Source organism: Lagenorhynchus albirostris, chromosome 2 (assembly GCF_949774975.1).
Source record: "Lagenorhynchus albirostris chromosome 2, mLagAlb1.1, whole genome shotgun sequence".
In the NCBI taxonomy this organism is placed as follows: domain Eukaryota; kingdom Metazoa; phylum Chordata; class Mammalia; order Artiodactyla; family Delphinidae; genus Lagenorhynchus; species Lagenorhynchus albirostris.
Genome location: NC_083096.1, coordinates 55,809,703 through 55,834,050, shown reverse-complemented (window position 1 = coordinate 55,834,050; position 24,348 = coordinate 55,809,703). Strand labels below are relative to the sequence as shown.

At 39.3% G+C, this 24,348-nt stretch overlaps 2 protein-coding genes across 3 annotated transcripts in view; one reads left to right on the top strand and one right to left on the bottom strand.

The window, feature by feature from the left end:
* The window catches only part of ANKRD45 (ankyrin repeat domain 45), a 52,946-nt gene that overhangs the window by 9,199 nt on the left and 19,399 nt on the right, over positions 1–24,348 (bottom strand). For both annotated transcript variants that reach the window (XM_060142184.1, XM_060142183.1), the window contains exons 4-5: positions 10,045–10,139; positions 8,880–9,018 (exon numbers count right to left, since the gene is read on the bottom strand). In XM_060142184.1, the coding sequence (XP_059998167.1) occupies positions 8,880–9,018; positions 10,045–10,139 (234 nt within the window). The remainder of the gene's footprint in view (positions 1–8,879; positions 9,019–10,044; positions 10,140–24,348) is intronic.
* TEX50 (testis expressed 50) lies at positions 19,892–21,347 on the top strand. Its single transcript, XM_060142180.1, has 2 exons — positions 19,892–20,213; positions 21,133–21,347. Exons 1-2 carry the CDS (start codon positions 19,892–19,894, stop codon positions 21,345–21,347), a joined length of 537 nt encoding a protein of 178 aa, XP_059998163.1.

Here is a 24,348-nt window from a genome sequence, read left to right as displayed (position 1 = left end):
ATCAGAGCGAAAACAAACAGAGATCAAAAAACAACAGAAAAGATCAATGAATCCAAGAACTGGTTTTTTGAAAAGGTAAATAAAATTGATAAACCTTTAGCCAGGCTCATCAAGAAAAAAAAGAGAGAAGACCCAAATAAACAAGAAATGAAAGAGGAGAAATAACAACTGCTATCACAGAGATACAAAAAAAATCATAAGAGAATATTATGAACAGTTACATGCCAACAAATTGAACAACCTAGAAGAAATGGTCAAATTTCCAGAAAAACACAACTTTCAAAGACTAAATCAAGAAGAAATAGACAATCTGAACAGACCAATCATTACCTGTGAAATTGAAACTGTAATTTTAAAAACTTCCAGAAAGCAAAAGACATGACTAAATGGCTTCACAGAAGAATTGTACCAAACATACAAAGAAGAGTTAATACCTAACCTTCTCAAACTATTCCAAAAAATTTTTAAGATGGGAGAACACTCCCAAATGCATTCTATGATGCCACCATTACCCTAATACCAAAATGAGTCAGGATGGCGGTGTGGGAAGACTCCAAGTTAGCATCTCCCCACAACTAGGGCACCTGCCAGCCGCTGGTGGGAAACCCTGACGCCCAAGGAGATGGGAGGAACCCCCAAGTGAAATGGTGGGACTGAGAGGGGAGGAGAAGTGGAAGCCAGACAGAATCAGCACCGCTGAGGCCGGGAGATCAGGACAGGCAGGCGGGAAGAGCCTTCCAGGAGGAGTGGGAAAGCAGCAGAGGGCAACTGCCCCACCCATTCGAGCCCAGGAAGCCTCCTGGGCTCCCAGGTGAGGTCCCCCACTCTCTGAGACCAGGGGTGGTAGGCAAGCCTGAGCACCTTCTTTTGTGTTGAGGCTAAACCCCGCCTCCCACAGCCCCCAGGGCCTTTTCCAGCCCTGTGGGTCCTGAGCATAGGCCACGCCTACCACCCAAACCTTGCCCTTGCTTAGGCCCTGCCCTCCATAGCTAAGGCCTCCCCGCCTTTTTCCTTTTTTCTTTTTTTTTCTTTTCCCTCCTCTTTTTCACTATTGTGGTACAGTTGTAAATTCTGGTTGTTTAGTTATCTACATTTTTATTTTTGTATTCTTTCTCACATATCTGTTAGTTTACTAGTTTAATTCTATTTTTTACTTTGTTATGATTCTCTCTTTTTTTTTTGCCACCCCACGTGGCTTGCAGTATCCTGGTTCATGAGCCGGGGGTCAGGCCGAAGCTCCTGCACTGGGAACTCCGAGTCCGAACCACTGGACTAACAGAGAACCTCAGTCCCCAGGGAATATTCATCGGAGTGAGGTCTCATGGAGGTCCTCAACTCAGCACCAAGACCCACCTCTACACAACAGCCTACAAATTCCAGTGCTGAAAGCCTCAGGCCAACCAATCACCGAGACGGGAACACAATCCCACTCATTAAAAAAAAGAAAAAAATGAGACAGCAAAAAAATATGTCACAGATGAATGAACAAGGTAAAACCGTACAAAACCAAACAAATGAAGAGGAAACAGGCAATCTACCTGAAAGAGAATTCATTGTAATGATAGTAAAAATGATCCAGAATCTCAGAAATAGAATGGAGGCATGGAATGAGAAAATAAAAAAATATTTAACCAAGATCTAGAAGAACTAAAGAACAAACAAATAACTGAAATGAAAAATACACTAGACAGAATCAATAAGAGAATAACTGAGGCAGAAGAACAAATAAGTGAGCTGGTAAACAAAATGGTGCAAATAACTGCCAAGGAGCAGAATAAAGAAAAAGCAATGAAAAGAATTGAAGACAATCTCAGAGATCTCTGGGACAACACTAAATGCACCAACATTTGAATTATAGGGGTCCCAGAAGAAGAAGAGAAAAAGAAAGGGTATGAGAAAATATCTGAAGAGACTATAGGTGAAAACTTCCCTAACATAGGAAAGGAAATAGTCACCCAAGTCCAGGAAGTGCAGAGAGTCCCATACAGGATAAACCCTAAGAAAAACACACCAAGACATATTAATCAAACTAACAAAAATTAAATTCAAAGAAAAAATATTAAAAGCAGCAAGAGAAAAACAAAAAATAACATACAAAGTAATCCCCATATGGTTATCAGCTGATTTTTCAGCAGAAACTCTGCAGGCCAGAAGGGAGTGGCAGGATATACTTAAAGTGATGAAACAGAAAAACCTACAACCAACATTACTCTACCCAGCAAGGATCTAACTGAGATTCAACAGAGAAATCAAAAGCTTTTCAGACAAGCAAAAGCTGAGAGAATTCAGCACCACTAAACCAGCTTTACAACAAATGCTAAAGAAACTTCTCTAGGTGGGAAACGCAGAGAAGAAAATGACCTACAAAAACAAACCCAGAACAATTAAGAAAATGGTAATCAGAACATACATATCGATAATTACCTTAAACATGAATGGATTAAATGCTCCAACCAAAAGACACAGGCTTGCTGAATGGATACAAAAACAAGACCCATATATATGCTGTCTACAAGAGACACACTTCAGACCTAGGGACACAAACAGACTGAAAGTGAAGGGATGGAAAAAGATATTCCATGCAAATGGAAATCAAAAGAAAGCTGGAGTAGCAATACTCGTATCAGACAAAATAGACTTTAAAATAAAGACTGTTACAAGAGATAAGGAGGGACACCACATACTGATCAAAGGATCAATCTAAGAAGAAGAGTTAACAATTATAAATATTTATGCACCCAACACACAAGCACTTCAATACATAAGGCAACTGCTAACAGCTATAAAAGAGGAAATCAACAGTAACACAATAATAGTGGGGGACTTTTAACACCTCACTTACACCAATGGACAGATCATCCAGACAGAACATTAATAAGGAAACACAAGCTTTAAATGACACAACAGACCAAATAGATTTAGTTGATATTTACAGGACATTCCATCCCAAAACAGCAGATTACATACACTTTCTTCTCAAGTGCACATTGAACATTCTACAGGACAGATCACATCTTGGGTCACAAATCAAGCCTCAGTAAATTTAAGAACATTGAAATCATATGAAGCATCTTTTCTGACCACAACGCTATGAAATTAGAAATCAATCACAGGGGAAAAAACATAAAAAACACAAACACATGGAGGCTAAACAATACAATACTAAATAACCAAGAGATCACTGAAGAAATCAAAGAGGAAATCAAAAAATACCTACAGACAAATTACAATGACAATACGACAATCCAAAACCTATGGGATGCAGCAAAACCAGTTCTAAGAATGAAGTTTATAGCAATATAAGCCTACCTCGAGAAACAAGAAACATCTCAAATAAACAATCTAACCCTACACTTAAAACAAGTAGAGAAAGAAGAACAAAGAAAACCCAAAGTCAATAGGAGGAAAGAAATCATAAAGATCAGAGCAGAAATAAATGAAATAGATACAAAGAAAACAATAGCAAAGATCAATAAAACTAAAAGCTGGTTCTTTGAGAAGATAAACAATATTGATAAACCATTAGCCAGACTCCTCAAGAAAAAGATGGAGAGGACTCAAATCAATAAAATTAGAAATGAAAAAGGAGAAATCACAAATGACACCGTAGAAATACAAAGGATTATAGGAGACCACTACAAACAACTATATGCCAATCAAATGGAAAACCACAAAGAAATGGACAAATTCTTGGAAAGGTACAATTTTCCAAGACTGAACTAGGAAGAATTAGAAAATATAAACAGACATATCACAAGTAATGAAATTCAAACTATAATTAAAAATCTTCCAACCAACAAAACTCCAGAACCAGGTGGCTTCACAGGTGAATTCTAACAAACATTTAGAGAAGCACTAACACCCATCCTTCTCAAACTCTTCCAAAAAATTGCAGAGGGAGAAACACTCCCAAATTCATTCTACAAAGCCACCATCACCCTGATACCAAAACCAGAAAATATATCACAAAAAAAGAAAATTATAGACCAATATCACTGATGAACATAGATGCAAAAATCCAGAACAAAATACTAGCAAACAGAATCCAACAACACATTAAAAGGATCATACACCATGATCAAGTGAGATTTATCCTAGGGATGCAAGGATTCTTACATATACACAAATCAATCAATGAGATACACCATATTAACAAATTAAGGAATAAAAACCATATAATCACTTCAATAGATGCAGAAAAGCTTTTGACAAAATTCAACACCGATTTATGATAAAAACTCTCCAGAAAATGAGCATAGAGGGAAACTACCTCAACATAATAAAGGGCCATATATGACAAACCCACAGCAAGCATCATTTTCAATGGTGAAAAACTGAAAGCATTTCCACTAAGATCAGGAACAAGACAAGGATGTCCACTCTTGCCACTATTATTCAACATAGTTTTGGAAGTCCTAAAAGAAATAAGAGTATTCCAAATTGGAAAAGAAGGAGTAAAACTGTCACTGTCTGCAGATGACATGATACTATACATAGAAAATCCTAAAGATGCCACCAGAAAACTACTAGAACTAATAAATGAATTTGGTAAGGTTGCAGGATACAAAATTAATGCACAGAAATCTCTGGCATTCTTATACACCAACAATATAAAATCAGAAAGAGAAATTAAGGAAACAATCCCACTTACCATCGCAACAAAAAGAATAAAATACCTAGGAATAAAACTGCCCTAGGAGGCAAAAGACCTGTACTCAGAAAACTATAAAACACTGATGAAAGAAATCAAAGATGACATAAACAGATGGAAAAATATACCATGTTCTGGGATTGGAAGAATCAATATTGTGAAAATGACTATACTACCCAAAGCAATCTACAGTATCAATGCAATCCCTATCAAACTACCAATGGCATTCTTCACAGAATTAGAACAAAAAATTTTACAATTCATATGGAAACACAAAAGACCCCAAATAGCCAAAGCAATCTTGAGAAAGAAAAATGCAGTTGGAGGAATCAGGCTCACCCACTTCAAACTATACCATAAAGCTACAGTAATCAAGACAGTATGGTACTGGCACAAAACCAGTATAGATCTATGGTACAGGATAGAATGCCCAGAGATAAACCCACGCACATATGGGCACCTAATTTATGACAAAGGAGGAAAGAACATACAGTGGAGAAAAGACAGCCTCTTCAATATTGGTGCTGGGAAAACTGGACAGCTACATGTAAAAGAATGAAATTAGAACACTCTCTAACACCATACACAAAAATAAACTTCAAGTGGATTAAAGACCTGAATGTAAGACCAGACACTATAAAACTCTTAGAGGAAAACAAGAAAAACACTCTTTGACATAAAGACACTATTTGCATATGACAAGATACTCTATATAGAAAACCCTAAATTCTCCACCAAAAAACTATTAGAACTAATAAATTAATTCAGTAAAGTTGCAGGATACAAGATTAATATACAAAAATCTGTTGCTTTTCCATATGTTAATAATGAACTATCAGAAAGAGAAAGCAAGAAAACAAGCCTGTTTAAAATCCTATTCAAAATCACATTAAGAAAACCTAGGAATAACTGTAACCTCAGAGGTGAAAAACCTATACTCTGAAAACTATAAAACATGAATGAAAGAATTTGAAGATGATAAATGGAAATGGAAAGACATCCCATGTTCCTGAATTAGAAGAATTAATATTGTTAAAATGTCCACACTACACAAAGCAATCTACAGATTTAATGCAATCTCTCTCAAAATACCAATGGCACTTTCCACAGAACTGGAACAAATCATACTAAAATTTATATGTAACCACAAAATACCCCAATTTTCCAATGCAATCTTGAGAAAAAAGAACAAAGCTGGAGGTATCACATGCCCTGACTTCAGAGTATACTACAAAACTACAGTAATCAAAACAGCATGGTGCTGGCACAAAACAGAAAATTAGATCAAGGAACAGAAAAAAGAGCCCAGAGATAAACCCATGCACATATGGTCACCTAATTTATGACAAAGGAAGCAAGAACGTACAATGGAGAAAAAACAGCCTCTTTAATAAGTGGTGCTGGGAAAACTGGACAGCTACATGTAAAAGAATGAAATTAGAACATTTTCTCACACCATATATAAAAATAAACTCAAAATGGATTAAAGATCTAAATGTAAGATCTGAAATGATAAAACTCCTAGAACACAGCATAGGCAGAACACTGGCATAAATCACAGCAATAATTTTTTGGATCTGTCTCCAAAGGCAAAAGAAACAAAAGCAAAGATAAACAAAGGGGACCTAATTAAACTTAAAAGCTTTTACACAGCAAAGGGAACCATGGTCAAAAAGGAAAGACAACCTACAGAATATTTGCAAATGATGCAACCAACAAGGGGTTTTTATGCAAAATATACAAACAGCTCAGACAACTCAACATCAAAAAACCAAAAAGTCCGATTAAAAAATGGGCAGACCTGAATGTTTCCAAAATTCAGACATTTTTCCAAAGAAGACATACAGATGGCCAACAGGCATACAAATAGACACTCAACATCACTAATCATCAGAGAAACACAAATCAAAACCACAATGAGTTATCCCCTCACACCTGTCAAAATGGCCATCTTCAAAAAGTCCATAAATAACAAATGTTGGCAAGGATATAGAGAAAAGGGAACCCTCTTGCACTGTTGGTGGGAATGTAAATTGGTGCAGCCACTGTGGAAACAGTATGGAGATTCCTCAAAAAAACTAAAAATAGAACTACCATATGATCCAACAATTCCACTCCTGAGTGTATATCTGAAGAAAATGAAAACACTAATTCAAAAAGAAACATGCATCCCAATTTTCATAGCAGCATCAATTTACAACAGCCAAGATATAAAAGCAACCTAAGTGTCCCTCAAGAGATAAATGGATATGGAACTCCCTGGTGGCCCAGTGGTTAGGACTTGGTGCTTTCACTGCCAGGGCCCAGGTTCAATCCCTGATTGGAGAACTAAGATCCCACAAGCTGACTGGCATGGCCAAAAATAAAACCAAAAAAACAAAGCAAAACAAAGAGATGAATGGATAAAGAAGATGTGTCGGGGTGTGTGTGTGTGTGTGTGTGTGTGTGTGTGTGTGTGTGTGTGTGTGTGTGTGTGTGTGTGTGTGTGTGTGTGTGTGTGTGTGTGTGTGTTATATATGTATGTTTACTCAGCCATAAAAAAGAATGAAATTCTGCCATTTGCAACAACATGGATGGACCTAGAGGGTATTATGCTTAGTGAAATAAGTCAGAGAAAGTCATATGCTCTATGTTATCACTTACATGTGGAGTCTAAAAAAATTTTTATAAAACAAATGAATATAACAAAACAAACAGACTCACAGATATAGAGAACAAACTAGTGGTCACCAGTGGGAGAGAGAAGATGGGAGGGGCAAGATAGGGGTAGGGGATTAAGAGATATAAACCACTACACATAAAATAAATAAGCAACAAGGATATATTGAACAGCACAGGGAAGTGTAGCCATTATTTTGTAGTAACTTTAAATTCTATTAAAATATTGAATTACTATGCTGTACACCTGAAACTAATATATTATTATAAATCACCTATACTTCAATTAAAAACATAAGAAGACAACTCAACTTAAAAATGGGCAAAAGATTCAGAGACATTTCTCCAAAGAAAATATACAAATGGCCAGTAAGCACTTGAAAAAATGTTTAACGTCATCAGTAATTAAGGAAATGCAAATCAGAACTACATTAAGTTACTTCATACCCACTAGAACAGCTAAAAAAAATTTTTTTAAGATAATAACAAATGTTGATAACAATGTGGAGAAATTGGAATCCTCATATATATTGCTTATGGGAATGGAAGTTTGGAAAAAGTTTGGCAATTCCTCAAAAGGTCAGAAATAGAGGTACTATATGACCCCAGCAATTCTACTCCTAAATATATACCCAAGAGAAATGAAAGCATGAGGCCACACAAAAATTTGTACACAAAAATTCATGGCAGCATTATTTATAATAGTCAAATAGTAGAAACTCAAGTGTCCATCAATTAATGAATGGATAAAGTTGAATCCATACAATGGACTATTGTTCAGCGATAAAAAGGAATACTGACACATATTACAACATGGATAAACCTTAAAAACATTATGCAAAGTGAAAGAAGCCAGATACAAAAGGCAACAGACTATATGATCTATCTCTGAAATGTTCAGAACAGGCAATCCATAGAGATAAAAAGTAGATTAGTAGTTGCCAGGGACTTGTGGAAGGGAGGAATGGGCAGTGACTACTAACAGATACGGTGTGTCTCTTCGGGCTGGTAAAATGTTCTAAAATTAGACAGTGGTGATGATTATATAAATCTGAAAACCGCTGAATTTTTCATTTTTTAAATGGTGAATTTTATGGTATGAGAATTCTATCTCAATAAAGCTGATATTTTTAAAATCTTAGGTACACCTGCCACCAAGATTCTGACAGTGCACCTTCTCCACTGACAGGACAGTATTCCCACAATAGGTTTTTCAAACTATAGAGTTACATTACTGAAAATGTTTTTTTCAAATTCTGCCGCTCTATCTCCTTGAAGGACATGTCTTCCTGGTTGAAAATCACTGGTCAAAACTATAGTAAATTACATAAAATTAAATGATTAATGATGGTAATAAGATTAGTACTAGACATTCTCTGTAGAAATAACTCTGTCATTATTTTTATTATTAATATTGTAACTCAATGAAACTGAGTTATAGATTAGTGCCTGTAACAAGGTTAATGGCTACTTAATGAAGATTGTTGAAATCAGATTATCTCAGAAATAAAAACATTGAACCTAATTTTCATCTTTTCTGACACTCAAACCATTTTTATCCAAAACTTACGTGGTGTAGCCATTTTTGTGAAGATAGGAGTCACAATATCTTCCAATTGCTGTTTCTGCTCAAAAAGCTCATTAATGGAAGCTTCTAAATGGGTTTCCAGCCATTCATTTTTTATACGGCATGCATTGAGGATGGTATTCTAGAGACAGTAACAAAGAATTTACCTTCCACTTGTTTATTTAAAAATAAAACTCTATATAGTAACTCTAAACCAGCACTGTGCAACAGAACTTTTTGTGATGATGGAAATGTTCTGTATCTGCATTGTCCAATACAGTCACCATTAGACATACATAGCCAATGAGCACTAGAAAAGTGGCTGAGGAACTGAATTTTTAATTTTATTTAATTTTAATTAATTCTAATTTAAATAATCTCATATGGCTAGGGGCTACTATATCTGACAGTGCAGCTCTAACATTAGTGGAATGTGCGTATAAAGAAACTCATAATCTAGAGTCATGAAGCCTTGGGCCAGTCTACACCTTCTCCCTAATTCTTTATTTTCAATGAGCCTGTGATAAAGAAAAGTGTTTGCAAAGGTTGGAAAAAAACGGGTGGATGGTATGAGCTGCATGCAACTCAACGGGCAATGCCGAGGATATTTTATTCTTTCTCAGGTGGTTCACAGAAGAAAGTGCAAGAAATGCAAAAAGAGCTTCACCTCACTGAAAACCTCTCAATCTGCATTGCAGAACCATCTCTTTGCACATGAGCAGCAAACTGCTGATATCTGATTTAAGATGTTCATTACTCTATAGTTTGTAATAATATAGAGACACGAATAAATGTATATGCAAAAAAATAAAAAATAAAATAAAGGGCTTCCCTGGTGGCACAGTGGTTGAGAGACCGCCTGCCGATGCAGGGGACACGGGTTTGTGCCCCAATCCGGGTAGATCCCACATGCCACGAAGCGGCTAGTCCCGTGAGCCACGGCCGCTAAGCCTGCGCGTCCGAGCCTGTGCTCCGCAACGGGAGAGGCCACAACAGTGAGAGGCCCGCGTACCGCAAAAAAAAAAAAAAAAAGGAATAAATGAAGGAAGGGAGGGAGAAGAGAGCAGTGAGGACCGCTACCTACCTCTAGTGCATTAGTGTAGAAATTAGAGATACAAGGCAAAAATCTCGGAAGACTTCAGAGCAAACTATAATCACAATGCAGTACCTTGTCTTCCTTAAAAAGCTTCCCTGGTCCCTTTGCTGTATCTGTAACAATTGCAGAGACGTTTGCGATATATTTTTTTAGCGCCAGCCTTGCATCTGAAAGAATAGAACAGTAAAATGCATATTAATAAGACAAAGACCAAAAAATATGCATGACAAACATTACATGCTTGTAATGTACATTTATATCTCCAGAGTTTTATAAAGACTGTATAGGAGATTTGTTGCAGTTGTTTTCCTTGGGGAACTTCAAAAGGATAACATTCAACTAGCACAGCACTTTGGGGCACTCACTGTATTCCTAGAATTGCGCTAAAATTTTTAAAGAGCAAATAAACATAAAATGTGATACCCGATACCAAAGAGACTATAGTCTATCAAAATACCTACTCTGGGGAAAGGAACAAAAAACATTTCCAAGAGAAAAACTGTCACTTGCTTTACCCTTCTTTATCCTTCAAAATAAATTCAAATAGCTTCCCTCTTTAAAAAAAAAAAAAGTGTTTAAAATAATTCCATTCTCTATAGCACACGTCGCAAAATTTGCAAGACCTGTTTAAACAAAATTACAACACTTTGAGAGAAATAAAAGACTCAAGTAAATGGAAAGCTTTACCATATTCTTAGACAGAACAACTGACTATAGTAAATGGTAGATTAGCCTCAAATTAATTTAACAATTGATGTATTCGTTTCCTGTGGCTGCTGTAACAAATTGCCATAAATTTGGTGGCTTAAAGCAACACAAGTTTATAGTTTATCCCCTTACAATTCTAGAGGCGAAAAGCCTGAAATCAGTTTAGCTGATTGTGTTGGCGGGGAGATTCTTTCTGGGGGCTCTGAAGGGAAAATCTATTTTCTTGCTGTTTTCAACTTCTAGTGGCAGCCTGTACCCCTTGGCTGTGCCTCCTTCCTCCATCTTCAATCAAACTACACCACTCCAATGTCTAGCTCCATCATCAAATCACCTTCTCCTGGGCTTCCCTGGTGGTGCAGTGGTTGAGAGTCCGCCTGCCGATGCAGGGGACGCGGGTTCATGCCCCGGTCTGGGAAGATCCCCCATGCCGCGGAGCGGCTGGGCCCGTGAGCCATGGCCGCTGAGCCTGCGCGTCCGGAGCCTGTGCTCCGCAATGGGAGAGGCCACAGCAGTGAAAGGCCCGCATACAGAGGGAAAAAAAAAAGAATCACCTTCTCCTCTTCTGTGTCAAATCTCCTGCCTCTCACTTATAATAAAGACAGTTGTAATTACATTTAGGTCCCACCGGGATAATCCAGGATAATCTCCCCATCTGAAGATCCTTAATTTAAGGATCTGCAAAATCCCATATGAGGTGACATTCACAGGTTCCAGGGATTAGAACCTAGATATCTTTGGCAGACTTTTTTCAGCCTACCACAGTCGGCCCTCTGACCTCCCAAAACTCCTACATATCCCCCATGCAAAATACATTTACCCCATGCCAACATCCAAAAGTTTCAACCCATTACAACATCAACTCATGTCCAAATGCTCATCTAAAATATCATCAGCTCAAAAGTCTCATCTCATCATCTAAACAAGGTATGCATGAGACATTAGTATGATCCATCTATCTTGGGGTAAAATTCCTCTCCATCTGTAGACCTGTGAAACTAGAAAACAAAGTTCTCTGCTCCCAAAATACAATGGTGGGACAGGCACAGAGCAACAGTTATAGATAATGCCATTCCAAAAGTGAGAAATTAGAGGAAAAAAGGAGTCACCACACTCCCAAGTAATTTTGAAATCCCACAGGGCAAATTCTATTAGGTATCAAAGCCTGGGGATAATCATCTGTGGTGTAAGGCTCCATCCTCTTGGCCTGCAGCTCCAGCCTGAGTCATCCTTCCTTTTTCATGAAAGACAGCACGTTTTTGCAGCTGAATAGTTTTGTCAGTCACAGCTTCAAACCCACCATTCATGTTGCAAACAGAATTAATTCCCTAAACTGGAATCCAAGGTTTAGGTTTTGGCTCCACTAGCTGGGTGACCTGGAGTCAGTAGTGGCCCCAGAATTTCAATACAGGATGAAGTTTAGCAGAGGAATTAGCTGGAAGAGGGGACTAAGGGACTTGTCATAGAACTGCATTTATATAATAAGCACACCGATTTTACTAACAGCATATATTTATTTGGGGTAGCGTGGTAGAGAAAGGAGCTTACTGCAAGCATCCTCTTAATGCCACCATAGCTGTCTTACTGCATTCAGGCTGCAAAATACCACAGACTATGTAGTTTATAAACAACAGAAACTTATTTTTCACAGTTCTGGAGGCTGGGAAGTCCAAGATCAAGCTGTCAACATGGTTGCAGTCTAATGAAAACCCTCTTCCTTTATTGCCAGCACCTTCTCACTGTGCCCTCACATAGTGGATGGGGCTAGGGAACTATGTGGGGACTCTTTTATAAGAACACTAATCCCATTCATGAGGGCTCCACCTTCATGTCCTAAGCATCTCCCAAAGGCCCCACTTCCTAATACCATCACATTGGGCATTAGGATTTCAACATATGAATTTGGGGGGAACACAAACTTTCAGACCATAGCAATATCTTAACCCCACTAACCTCAGTTTCTCCATCTAGAAAATGGAAGTATTATAGCACCATCCTCATAGGGTTGTTGTAAGAATTAAACACAATGTATTATAGTATAATGCATGCAGACGTCTTGACACAGTGCCTGTCACACAGTAAAGCACTCAATAAGTTTATTATTATGTCACTCCTCTCCTCAAAACTCTGTAAATGACTCCCTATTGACTACTGAATAAAATGTGGGGCCTTCCAAGATCTATCTAGCCACAAACTAACTTTCCAGCTTCATCCCTTGCAACATTCATCCAGAGACCCTGTCCATTATTTACCCCCTGTTCCCTCTGCTCCCAGGCTCACTCCTTCAGTTCCTCAGGTCTCTGCTCGAGCATCACCTTAACAGAGAAGCCTCTCCTGATTGCCCTCTATAAAATAACACACTCTCACTTGCTGGCAACTTCATAACCCCGTTACCACTCTATTTTTCTCCGTAACACTGCACAGATACATAGATTTAGATAATTTTATTTTCTGTGTCTCCCTACCACAAAGTAAACTCCATAAACATAAAGACTGTTTTATGCCTAGTTGTGTATGTATTCTCAGCTCCTAGAACGGTATTTAGCACATAGGAGGTGCTCAATAAATATTTATAAATGGTTGTCTAAAGGTTTACACAGAATTTCTTTGCTTATTATGTTTCCTCAACCTAAAATGCCCTCTCTGCATTGCCACCCACCAAAATTCTACTCATTCTTCAAAGCTTACTTTAAAATGCACTTCTGTGAAACTCCTAATTCCCCCAGGTAGATCTCATTGTTCTATCAATTGTGACATGATTATAATCTGATTTAGCTCTGAGTTTAATCTGTCTTGTAGTTTTTTGCTTCTACGTCTAGACTGTAGGTTCCTTAAAGGCAGAGTCTGTGTCACCTTCTTATCATATACCATGCAGCCTCACCATCTCTTTTTCATTTACCACGCCAAATTCCCCACCCCTCACCCACTACCTGATAGTACCACATTGCCACCAAAAAGATATAGGTCAAAAGGGGGAGGGACTCAGCATTTGCTTGACTATTTGAAGGGAAGGACATTCCAGAATGAAAAACACAGAAGCAGATGCTAGGTTGTATGAAATGATAACAGCTATAGCTACTTTGTAAGTAGATGTGAAAGTACCATACTTCAAAGGGTTGGGGAGGATCTTCAAGATGGCAGAGGAGTAAGACGTGGAGATCACCTTCCTCCCCACAAATATATCAAAAATACATCTAGAAGTGGAACAGCTCCTACAAAACACCTCCTGAATGCTGGCAGAAGACCTCAGACTTCCCAAAAGGCAAGAAACTCCCCACGTACCTGGGTAGGGCAAAAGAAAAAAGAAAAAACAGAGACAAAAGAATAGGGATGGGACCTGCACCTCTGGGAGGGAGCTGTGAAGAAGGAAAAGTTTCCACACACTAGGAAGCCCCTTCACAGGTGGAGATGGGGGGGGGATGTGTGGTAAGGTTCGGAGCCACAGAGGAGAGAACAGCAACAGGGGTGCAGAGGGCAAAGCGGAGAGATTCCTGCACAAAGGATCGCTGCCAACTAGCAATCACCAGCCTGAGAGGCTTGTCTGCTCACTTGCCGGCCGGGACTGGTGGGTGCTGGGAGCTGAGGCTCGGGCTTCGGAGGTTGGATCCCAGGGAGAGGACTGGGGTTGGCTGCTTGAACACAGCCTGAAGGAGGCTAGTGCGCCACAGCTAGCCGGGAGGGAGTCCGGGAAAAAGTCTGGACCTGCCTAAGAGTCAAGAAACTTTTTCTTCCCTCTTTGTTTCCTGGTGCGTGAGGAGAGGGGATTAAGAGCGCTGCTTAAAGGAGCTCCAGAGACAGGCGCAAGCCGCGGCTATCAGCGCAGACACCTGAGACGTGCATGAAATGCTAAAGATGCTACTGCAGCCACCAAGAATCCCATGTGCAAGCACAGGTCACTATCCCCACCTGCCCTCCCGGGAGCCTTGCAGCCCACCACTGCCAGGGTCCTGGGATCAGGGACAACTTCCCCGGGAGAACACACGGGGCACCTCAGGCTATTGCAACGTCACGCCAGCCTCTGCCACAGGCTCACCCCGCATTCGAATTATAACTACTGTACCCCTCCCTCCCCCCAGCCTGAGTGAGCCAGAGCCCCCTAATCAGCTGCTCCTTTAACCCCCTCCTGTCTGGGCGAAGAATAGACGCCCTCAGGCGACCTACATGCAGAGGCGGGGCCAAATCCAAAGGTGAACCCCAGGAGCTGTGTGAACAGAGAAAGGGAAATCCCTCCCAGCAGCCTCAGGAGCAGCGGATTAAATCTCCACAATCAGCTTGATGTACCTGCATCTGTGGAATACCTGAATAGACAGCAAATCGTCCCAAAATTGAGGCCGTGAACTTTGGGAGCAACTGTAGACTTGGGGTTTGCTGTATGCAACAGACTAGTTTCCGATTTTTATGTTATCTTAGTATAGTTTTCAGCACTTGTTATCATTGGTGGATTTGTTTACTGGTGTGGTTGCTCTCTTTTTTTTATTAGTTTTTTAATTTTTTAATTTTAATAACTTATTTTATTTTATTTCTTTTTTTTCTCCCTTTTCTTCTGAGCGTGTGGCTAACAGGGTCTTGGTGCTCTGGCCAGGTGTCAGGCCTGAACCTCTGAGGTGGGAGAGCCGAGTTCAGGACACTGGGCCACCACAGACCTCCCAGCCTCACGTAATATCAATCAGCGAGAGCTCTCCCAGAGATCTCCGTCTCAAGGCTAAGACCCAGCTCCGCTCAGCGACCAGCAAGCTCCAGTGCTGGACACCCCATGCCAAACAACTAGCAAAACAGGAACACAACCCCACCCATTAGCAGAGAGGCTGCCTAAAAGCATAGTAAGTTCACAGACACCCCAATACACACTACTAAATAACCAAGAGATCACTGAAGAAATCAAAGAGGAAATCAAAAAATACCTAGAAACAAATGACAATGAAAACATGACCACCCAAAACCTATGGGATATAGCAAAAGCAGTTCTAAGAGGGGAGTTTATAGCAATACAATCCTATCTCAAGAAACAAGAAAAATCTCAAATAAACAACCTAACCTTACACCTAAAGCAATTAGAGAAAGAAGAACAAAAAAACCCCAAAGTCAGCAGAAGGAAAATAATGATAAAAATCAGATCAGAAATAAATAAAAAAATAAATGAAGGACACAATAGCAAAGGTCAATAAAACTAAAAGCTGGTTCTTTGAGAAGATAAACAAAATTGATAAACTGGTAGCCAGACTCATCAAGAAAAGAAGGGAAAAGACTCAAATCAATAGAATTAGAAATGAAAAAGAAGTAACAGGGGCTTCCCTGGTGGCACAGTGGTTAAGAATCCCCCTGCCAAAGCAGGACACATGGGTTCAAGCCCTAATCCGAGAAGATCCCACATGCTGCGGAGCAACTACAGAGTCTGTGCTCTAGAGCCCGTGAGCCACAACTACTGAGCCCGCGCACCTAGAGCCCGTGCTCCCAACAAGAGAAGCCACCACAATGAGAAGCCTGTGCACCACAACGAAGAGTAGCCTCCGCTCACCGCAACCAGAGAAAACCCGTGTGCAGCAACAAAGACCCAATGCAGCCAAAAATAAAATAAATAAAATAAAATAAATTTTAAAAAAAAGAAGTAACAACTGACACTGCAGAAATACAAAGGATCATGAGAGAATACTACAAGCAGCTATATGCCAATAAAATTGACACCTGGAAGAAATGGACAAATTCTTAGAAAAGCATAACCTTCCAAAACTTAACCAGGAAGAAATAGAAAATAAAAGCAGACTGGTCACAAGTAATGAAATTGAAACTGTGATTAAATATCTTCCAACAAACAAAAGCCCAGGACCAGATGGCTTCACAGGCGAATTGTATCAAACATTTAGAGAAGAGCTAACACCTATCCTTCTCAAACTCTTCCAAAATATAGCAGATGGAGGAACACTCCCAAACTCATTCTATGAGGCCACCATCACCCTGATACCAAAACCAGACAAAGATGTTACAAAGAAAGAAAAATACAGGCCAATATCACTGATGAACATAGATGCAAAAATCTTCAACAAAATACTAGCAAACAGAGTCCAACAGAACATTAAAAAGATCATACACCATGATCAAGTGGGGTTTATCCCAGGAATGGAAGGATTCTTTAACATACGCAAATCAATCAATGTGATACACCATATTAACAAACGGAAGGAGAAAAACCGTATGATAATCTCAACAGATGCAGAAGAAGCTTCTGACAAAATTCAACACCCATTTATGATAAAAACCCTCCAGTAGGCATAGAGGCAACTTACCTAAACATAATAAAGGCCATATATGACAAACCCACAGCCAACATTGTTCTCAATGGTGAAAAATTGAAAGCATTTCCACTAAGACCAACAACAAGACAAGGTTGCCCACTCTCACCTCTCTTATTCAACATAGTTTTGGAAGTTTTAGCCACAGCAATCAGAGAAGAAAAAGAAATAAAAGGAATCCAAATCAGAAAAGAAGAAATAAAACTGTCACTGTTTGCAGATAACATGATACTATACATAGAGAATCCTAAAGATGCTACCAGAAAACTATTAGAGCTAATCAATGAATTTGGCAAAGTAGCAGGATACAAAATTAATGCACAGAAATCTCTTGCATTCCTATACACTAATGATGAAAAATCTGAAAGAGAAATTAAGGTAACACTCCCATTTACCACTGCAACAAAAAGAATAAAATACCTAGGAATAAACCTACCCAAGGAGACAAAAGACCTGTATGCAGAAAACTATAAGACACTGATGAAAGAAATTAAAGATGATACAAACAGATGGAGACATATACCATGTTCTTGGATTGGAAGAATCAACATTGTAAAAACGACTATACTACCCAAAGCAATCTACAGATTCAATGCAATCCCTATCAAACTACCAATGGCAGTTTTCACAGAACTAGAACAAAAAATTTCACAATTTGTAAGGAAACACAAAAGATCCTGAATAGCCCAAGCAATCTTGATAAAGAAAAATGGAGCTGGAGGAATCAGGCTCCTTGACTTCAGACTATACTACAAAGCTACAAAAATCAAGACAGTATAGTACTGGCACAAAAACAGAAATATAGATTAATAGAACAGGATAGAAAGCCCAGAGATAAACCTACACACATATGCCAACTTATCTTGATAGAGGAGGCAAGAATACACAATGGAGAAAAGACAGCCTCTTCAATAAGTGCTGCTGGGAAAACTGGACAGCTACATGTAAAGGAATGAAATTAGAACACTCCCTAACACCATACACAAAAATAAACTCAAAATGGATTAAAGACCTAAATGCAAGGCCAGAGACTATAAAACTCTTAGAGGAAAACATAGGCAGAACACTCTATGACAAAAATCACAGATCTTTTTTGACCCACCTCCTAGAGATATTGAAATAAAAATAAACAAATGGACCTAATGAAACTTAAAAGCTTTTGCACAGCAAAGGAAACTGTAAACATGATGAAAAGACAACCCTCCGAATGGGAGAAAATATTTGCAAACGAAGCAACTGACAAAGGATTAGTTTCCAAAATATACAAGCAGCTCATGCAGCTCAATATCAAAAAAAACGAACAATCCAATCCAAAAATGGGCAGAAGACCTAAATAGACATTTCTCCAAAGAAGATATACAGATTGCTAACAAACACATGAAAAGATGCTCAACATCAGTAATCATTAGAGAAATGCAAATCAAAACTACAATGAGGTATCACCTCATACCAGTCAGAATGGCCATCTTCAAAAAATCTACAAACAATTGGGCTTCCCTGGTGGCGCAGTGGTTGAGAGTCCGCCTGCCGATGCAGGGGACATGGGTTCGTGCCCCGGTCCGGGAAGATCCCACATGCCGCAGAGCGGCTAGGCCCATAAGCCATGGTCGCTGAGCCTGCGCGTCCGGAGCTTGTGCTCCGCAACAGGAGAGGCCACAACAGTGAGAGGCCCACGTACCACAAAAAAAAAAAAAAAATCTACAAACAATAAATGCTGGAGGGCGTGTGGAGAAAAGGGAACCCTCTTGCACTGTTGGCGGGAATGTAAACTGATACAGCCACTATGGAGAACAGTACGGAAGTTCCTTAAAAAACTAAAAATAGAACTACCATATGACCCAGCAATCCCACTACTGGGCATATAACCTGAGAAAATCACAATTCAAAAAGAGTCATGCACCACAATGTTCATTACAACGCTATTTACAATAGCCAGGACATGGAAGCGACCTAACTGTCCATCAACATGGATGGACAAAGATCCGATGAATGGATAAAGAAGATGTGGCACATATACACAATGGAATTTTGCTCAGCCATAAAAAGAAACGAAATTCAGTTATTTGTAGTGAGGTGGACCTAGAGTCTATCATACAGAGTGAAATAAGTCAGAAAGAGAAAAACAAATACTGTACGCTAACACATATATATGGAATCTTAAAAAAAAAATGGTGCTGAAGAACCTAGGGGCAGGACAGGAATAAAGACATAGAGAATGAACTTGAGTACACTGGGAGGGGAAAGGTAAGCTGGGACGAAGTGAGAGAGTGGCATGGACATATATACACTACCAAATGTAAAATAGATAGCTAGTGGGAAGCAGCCGCATAGCACAGGGAGATCAGCTCCATGCTTTGTGACCACCTAGAGGGATGGGATAGGGAGGGTGGGAGGGAGATGCAGAGGGAGGGGATTTGGGAGGATATATGTATACATATAGCTGATTCACTTTGTTATACAGCAGAAACTAACACACCATTGTAAAGCAATTATAGTCCAATAAAGATGTAAAAAAAAAAAGGGTTGGAAAGGATATAGGTAAGTTGTTTCCATGAAATTCTATTAAGATAATTACAATTTAAATTTATTAGCTAGCAAAATATTAGTAAAGTATTTGTTTTTCAGAAAACTGAAGAGGCTCAAACTATTCTGGAAAAAAACAAGAAAAAGTGTTCCTAAGAAATCCAAGGTGATTGGCTAGGCAACACCTTTTCAGTCCAGTGTGGTTCTCTATGACATCACTGAATTTATCCCTGAATCACTATGACTGATGATGTTACAGTGATCATCAGTGTATATTTTGCTGACCAGTAAAAGTATCTTCAGTGCTTTGACTGGAACACCATGTTAACTAATACTCAGGGCATTTCTGCTCTGTCTGTAACCAATTTTTGACTATAAATGCTTTTTCCATTTGAGAAAGAAAGATGCCTTCTCAAGGACTATCCCTGATTTTTCCTCTGTTGTTTCTCTGCTTCTTCAGGGAGAGTTTCTGCATTTGTGATGGTACTACCTGGACAAAGGTTGGATGGGAGATTTTTCCAGAAGAAACACATCATTTGAAAGTTAAGCCTTCTCCATCTCACCGTCTACCTTACCCTCTGAACAAACTATGCTGCAATTTTGCTAGTACGGATATATTTCAGTGTCTTTTACATCTTATTTATATTTTAGTACAAGTTCTCTTTTCAATCCTGTCTGTTTTATCTGCTCATTACCTGTGGCTGAAATGGAAGAAACACAAAAAAAAGGTGAATTAGTGATGCAAATAATAATAGTTATAGAATATCAAAGAGTTTAAAAGATAAGATTATCATCTTCTTTGAGAGAAAGAACCATGTCTTATTCTTCTTCATAACCTCCCCAATTTCCACCATTCATCCCCAGCATGTAGCAGTTTCTTGCATATGTCAGGTGTTCAGCAAAGGTGTACTCAATTAGAAGGTCCTTAAAATAACCTGTTAATTATAGATCGATTATTTTAAGTTACGAAACACACCAAGAAAGTAGTGAGCTACAGTGAATAGAATGCATAGGAAGTGAAGGTATCTGTCTGGGCCCTTAGGTAAGTCACTGTATCTTTCTCAGCTGCCTGATCCATAAAATTAAGGATATGGAACGACATTTTGTTAGATCCCTTCCCGATCTGTCTAAGAAAGCTAAGTATACAAAAGTCGGCATGTATTTTTTTAATGGACTGCAAACTAATTTCTAATTTTAGTATAACTTTCTGGAAAATAGCACTCTTAAACTAATTTCCCACTTTGCCAGTGACACCATATTTTGAGGCAATCTTAAAAGCTCATTGACCTTCACAACAATTAGATATTTATAAAATTACTATGACTTTATCACATTATACCTTAAGGTTGTTTAGGAAAGGAAAATATTTTACTAATATTCAAATAATTCCTCCCAGCAGAATGCTCTAATCACAGAAAGTACTTATTAAATGTTTGCCGATGGTGATAATGATCGCTATAACCTTATACAAGGGCATATAAAAAAGAGCATTTCTTCTGCATTTATACCTTTCATCTACAGTAACTTTTTCTTTGCATAAATAACTAACATGTGGTATTTGGAGTTTAAGTGTATATATCCAGAAAACAAATTTAATTTGAACTACAGTAATAAAAAAATCTCTAATATGTTTTTTTCTCCTTTTAACTGAAGAAACAAGCCTCCTTAGATACAGCTAGTAATGATCTAGAAAGCCAGCCCATCTATGACATTGACCAAATACTCTGCAGACCGGTGGCCACAACATCAATGATCCCCAAGTACCTGAATCAGGTGTCCCATCATCCTCCAGCTAAGAAAGTCAAGCACCAAAAACTAAAGGGGAAGAAGAGTGAAGGAGAAGGAGCCAGAGGATACTAGACATATCCATATGCAAATATAGCTCAGTCCATTATGAAGACTACACAAGAAATCTATTGCGAGAACTCATGTAAGGACAAAAATCGTTCTTTGGCATCCTTTGTAAATTTTTTGCCAGGTTCTTTAAGGAAACCTTCCAACAAAGTCTGGATTGAACAGTTATTTCTATTCAGCTAAAACGGCTCCATACTCACTAAAAGTAATGGGAAAAGACTGTATACGATCACTGCTTCATGTTTAAGTGCTTTGTCCTTTTCAATGCGTTCGATTACTAATCATTAAGCAATGTGTAGAACAGAATCTTCATTTAGTGTTTCAGTAAATCTCTGATTTAAATAATATTTGTGATTTTTCTTAGTTTCCTGAGCAAATTTTATGGCCACACTGAGACGTTTAATTTCCCATCTCATATTGTTAAAATGGTATGGAAATACTAAGGAACAGATTAATTTTTTTAAGTATAAATGTTTCCATTTTCAGTAAAATAAATGAGGAATTAAGTATCAACACTTTTTTAATTTCAAGCTTTTGTTGATAAGATGCCTCAGTTTTTTTAAATATTCCACACTTTTGTTGATCAGTCACCTCAATTTTTTTTTTAAATATGGTTTCCATATTTTCCAAACAAAAGCTGAGAGACTGGTCTGAGACTAGGACAGATTTTCTTAACAACATGTTGAAGAATCCCAGAAAAATATACCAGATCTATAATATACCTCCCATCAATATAAGGGGAAAAAAACTTTTAAAAAAACAATCCTTTGTACAGTAATAGATAATGCTACAGTCTTTATAAATAACAGAAGAGAACAGTGCCTGCCTTGGGTTATTGTGGATTATTAAAAGTTTGTTTATGGTTCCACTTTCCACTCCCCTACTTACTTCCACTCTTGCCTAACCACAACCCTACTCCCACATGTCCATGAATGTCTGCTCCGTACCTTCAGAGCTCTGAACTGTCAACTAATTCCCTCTAAGAGAACACTTATATGTATCTCTATTAATGGAGGACCCTTGAACACTTCAAAAGTCTACGAACCTCAAAGACCCAATGAAATTTATCTCTAATAGTCAAATTTTCAGTAGTATAGAGGAGTCTCTTGGGTAGGGAGTCCTCAGCCCCGTAAACCTCTCATCATTAGAGCAAGAAATGGAAGTGGTTTATACTCTTGTTCAGTCTGAATTAAACAAATGTTACATTTTATGTTGCGTAGTTTGTGTTTTGACATTTCACAGCTACATTACCATGAAGCGCCAATCCTTGCAATCCCATCATTGATCTGGAAACAGAAGACTAGTTTATAGTATTATAGTCTTCTTATCTTCATCACTAGGAAATGGTAGGTCTAATTCCCCTAAGACTGTAAGGACCCAAACTAAACAGATGGACATGAGGGAGATGGAAAGTGGGGCAGGCACACGGCCTTTAGCATGACCGTTGGCTTGGCGGTTAGAGGTCCCGCTCTGCCAACAGTCAGCCTCACAGTGGTCCTCATGGCAGAGAGTGCAGTGAGAGGTGGATCGCGTCCTTCTCCCTCGGGCCCTCCAGGCCCTCTGGCTTCGGGCCTGGCAGGTGAGCTGGGAGGCCCAGGGACAGGCTGAGGGCTATGTCCCGCAGAGCTCCAGAGCACTCGCCAAAGCCGCCCACTGGCCAGGCCCAGGCCTGGAAGCAGCAACGAATCTCTCCCCCATCCCCACCTCCTCGACCAAAGGGCAGTGACATCTCCATGGGTCCCGGCCACTGTTTGGGTGCCCTGAGGAGTCAGAGGGCCAGTTGGGTCCTGGGCACCTGGCTTCCTCAGTGATGACGGCTGGGCAGGGTCTGGGAACCTGGCCCTAAGCGTTCCGCCAGCTGAGATCTGCCTCCTCAGCCGGGGCTGGGCACTGGCGGGAGGACTCAGACTGGGTGCTGGACAAACGCTCCCCGGCAGGGTAACCGGCTCATGCAGGGACCCCTCCTCTTGGCCAGGCCTGGACCTCAGAGGATGAAAGTACAGCCTTGGGATCTTGCCCTTGTCAGAACACAGAATAATGTTTATTTTGGTGGAGGTTTACAGGAACATCATGACCTGACCATGACCTGACCTCAAGAACAAAGAATCTGACACCAAGACGTTTGCAACAACTAACCATGACCCTCCCTCACCTTTCCTATAAAAGGGCTTTGCTGAAAGCTTTCAGGGAGTTCGGGGTTTTTAAGGTATAAGCCACCCACCTCCTTGCATGGCCCTGCAATAAACCTTTCTGTGCTCCAAACTCCAACGTTTTGGTATTGTTTGGCCTCACTGCATGTCAGACACAGGGACTTGCATTTGATAACAAAACCAATGAAACTTAACACCATAAGCCCGAAACTTTCAGAAAAGTTACAGCAAAATTTTTTCCTGGATTGTGTTTTCTAAATGCCATGGGTCATTCTTCAAAAATGGATTTTACACAGAACTAGAACAAAAAATTTCACAATTTGTATGGAAACACAAAAGACCCTGAATAGCCAAAGCAACCTTGAGAACAAAAAATGGAGCTGGAGGAATCAGGCTCCCTGACTTCAGACTATACTACAGAGCTACAGTAATCAAGACAGCATGGTACTGGCACAGAAACAGAAATATAGATCAATGGAACAGGATAGAAAGCCCAGAGATAAACCCATGCATATATGGTCACCTTATCTTTGATAAAGGAGGCAATAACATACAGTGGAGAAAAGACAGCCTCTTCAATAAGTGGTGCTGGGAAAACTGGACAGCTACATGTAAAAGTATGAGATTAGAACACTCCCTAACACCATACACAAAAATAAGCTCAAAATGGATTAAAGACCTAAATGTAAGGCCAGACACTATCAAACTCTTAGAGGAAAACATAGGCAGAACACTCTAGGACATAAATCACAGCAAGATCCTTTTTGACCCACCTCCTAGAGAAATGGAAATAAAAACAAAAGTCAACAAATGGAACCTAATGAAACTTAAAAGCTTTTGCACAGCAAAGGAAACCA

Excerpts from the sequence above, each read along its gene's own strand:
- TEX50 (XM_060142180.1), top strand. The coding sequence starts at position 19,892 with ATGCCTTCTCAAGGACTATCCCTGATTTTTCCTCTGTTGTTTCTCTGC. Across the intron at positions 20,214-21,132 it reads ATGGAAGAAACACAAAAAAA|AACTGAAGAAACAAGCCTCC; the intron begins AGGTGAATTAGT and ends TTTTCTCCTTTT.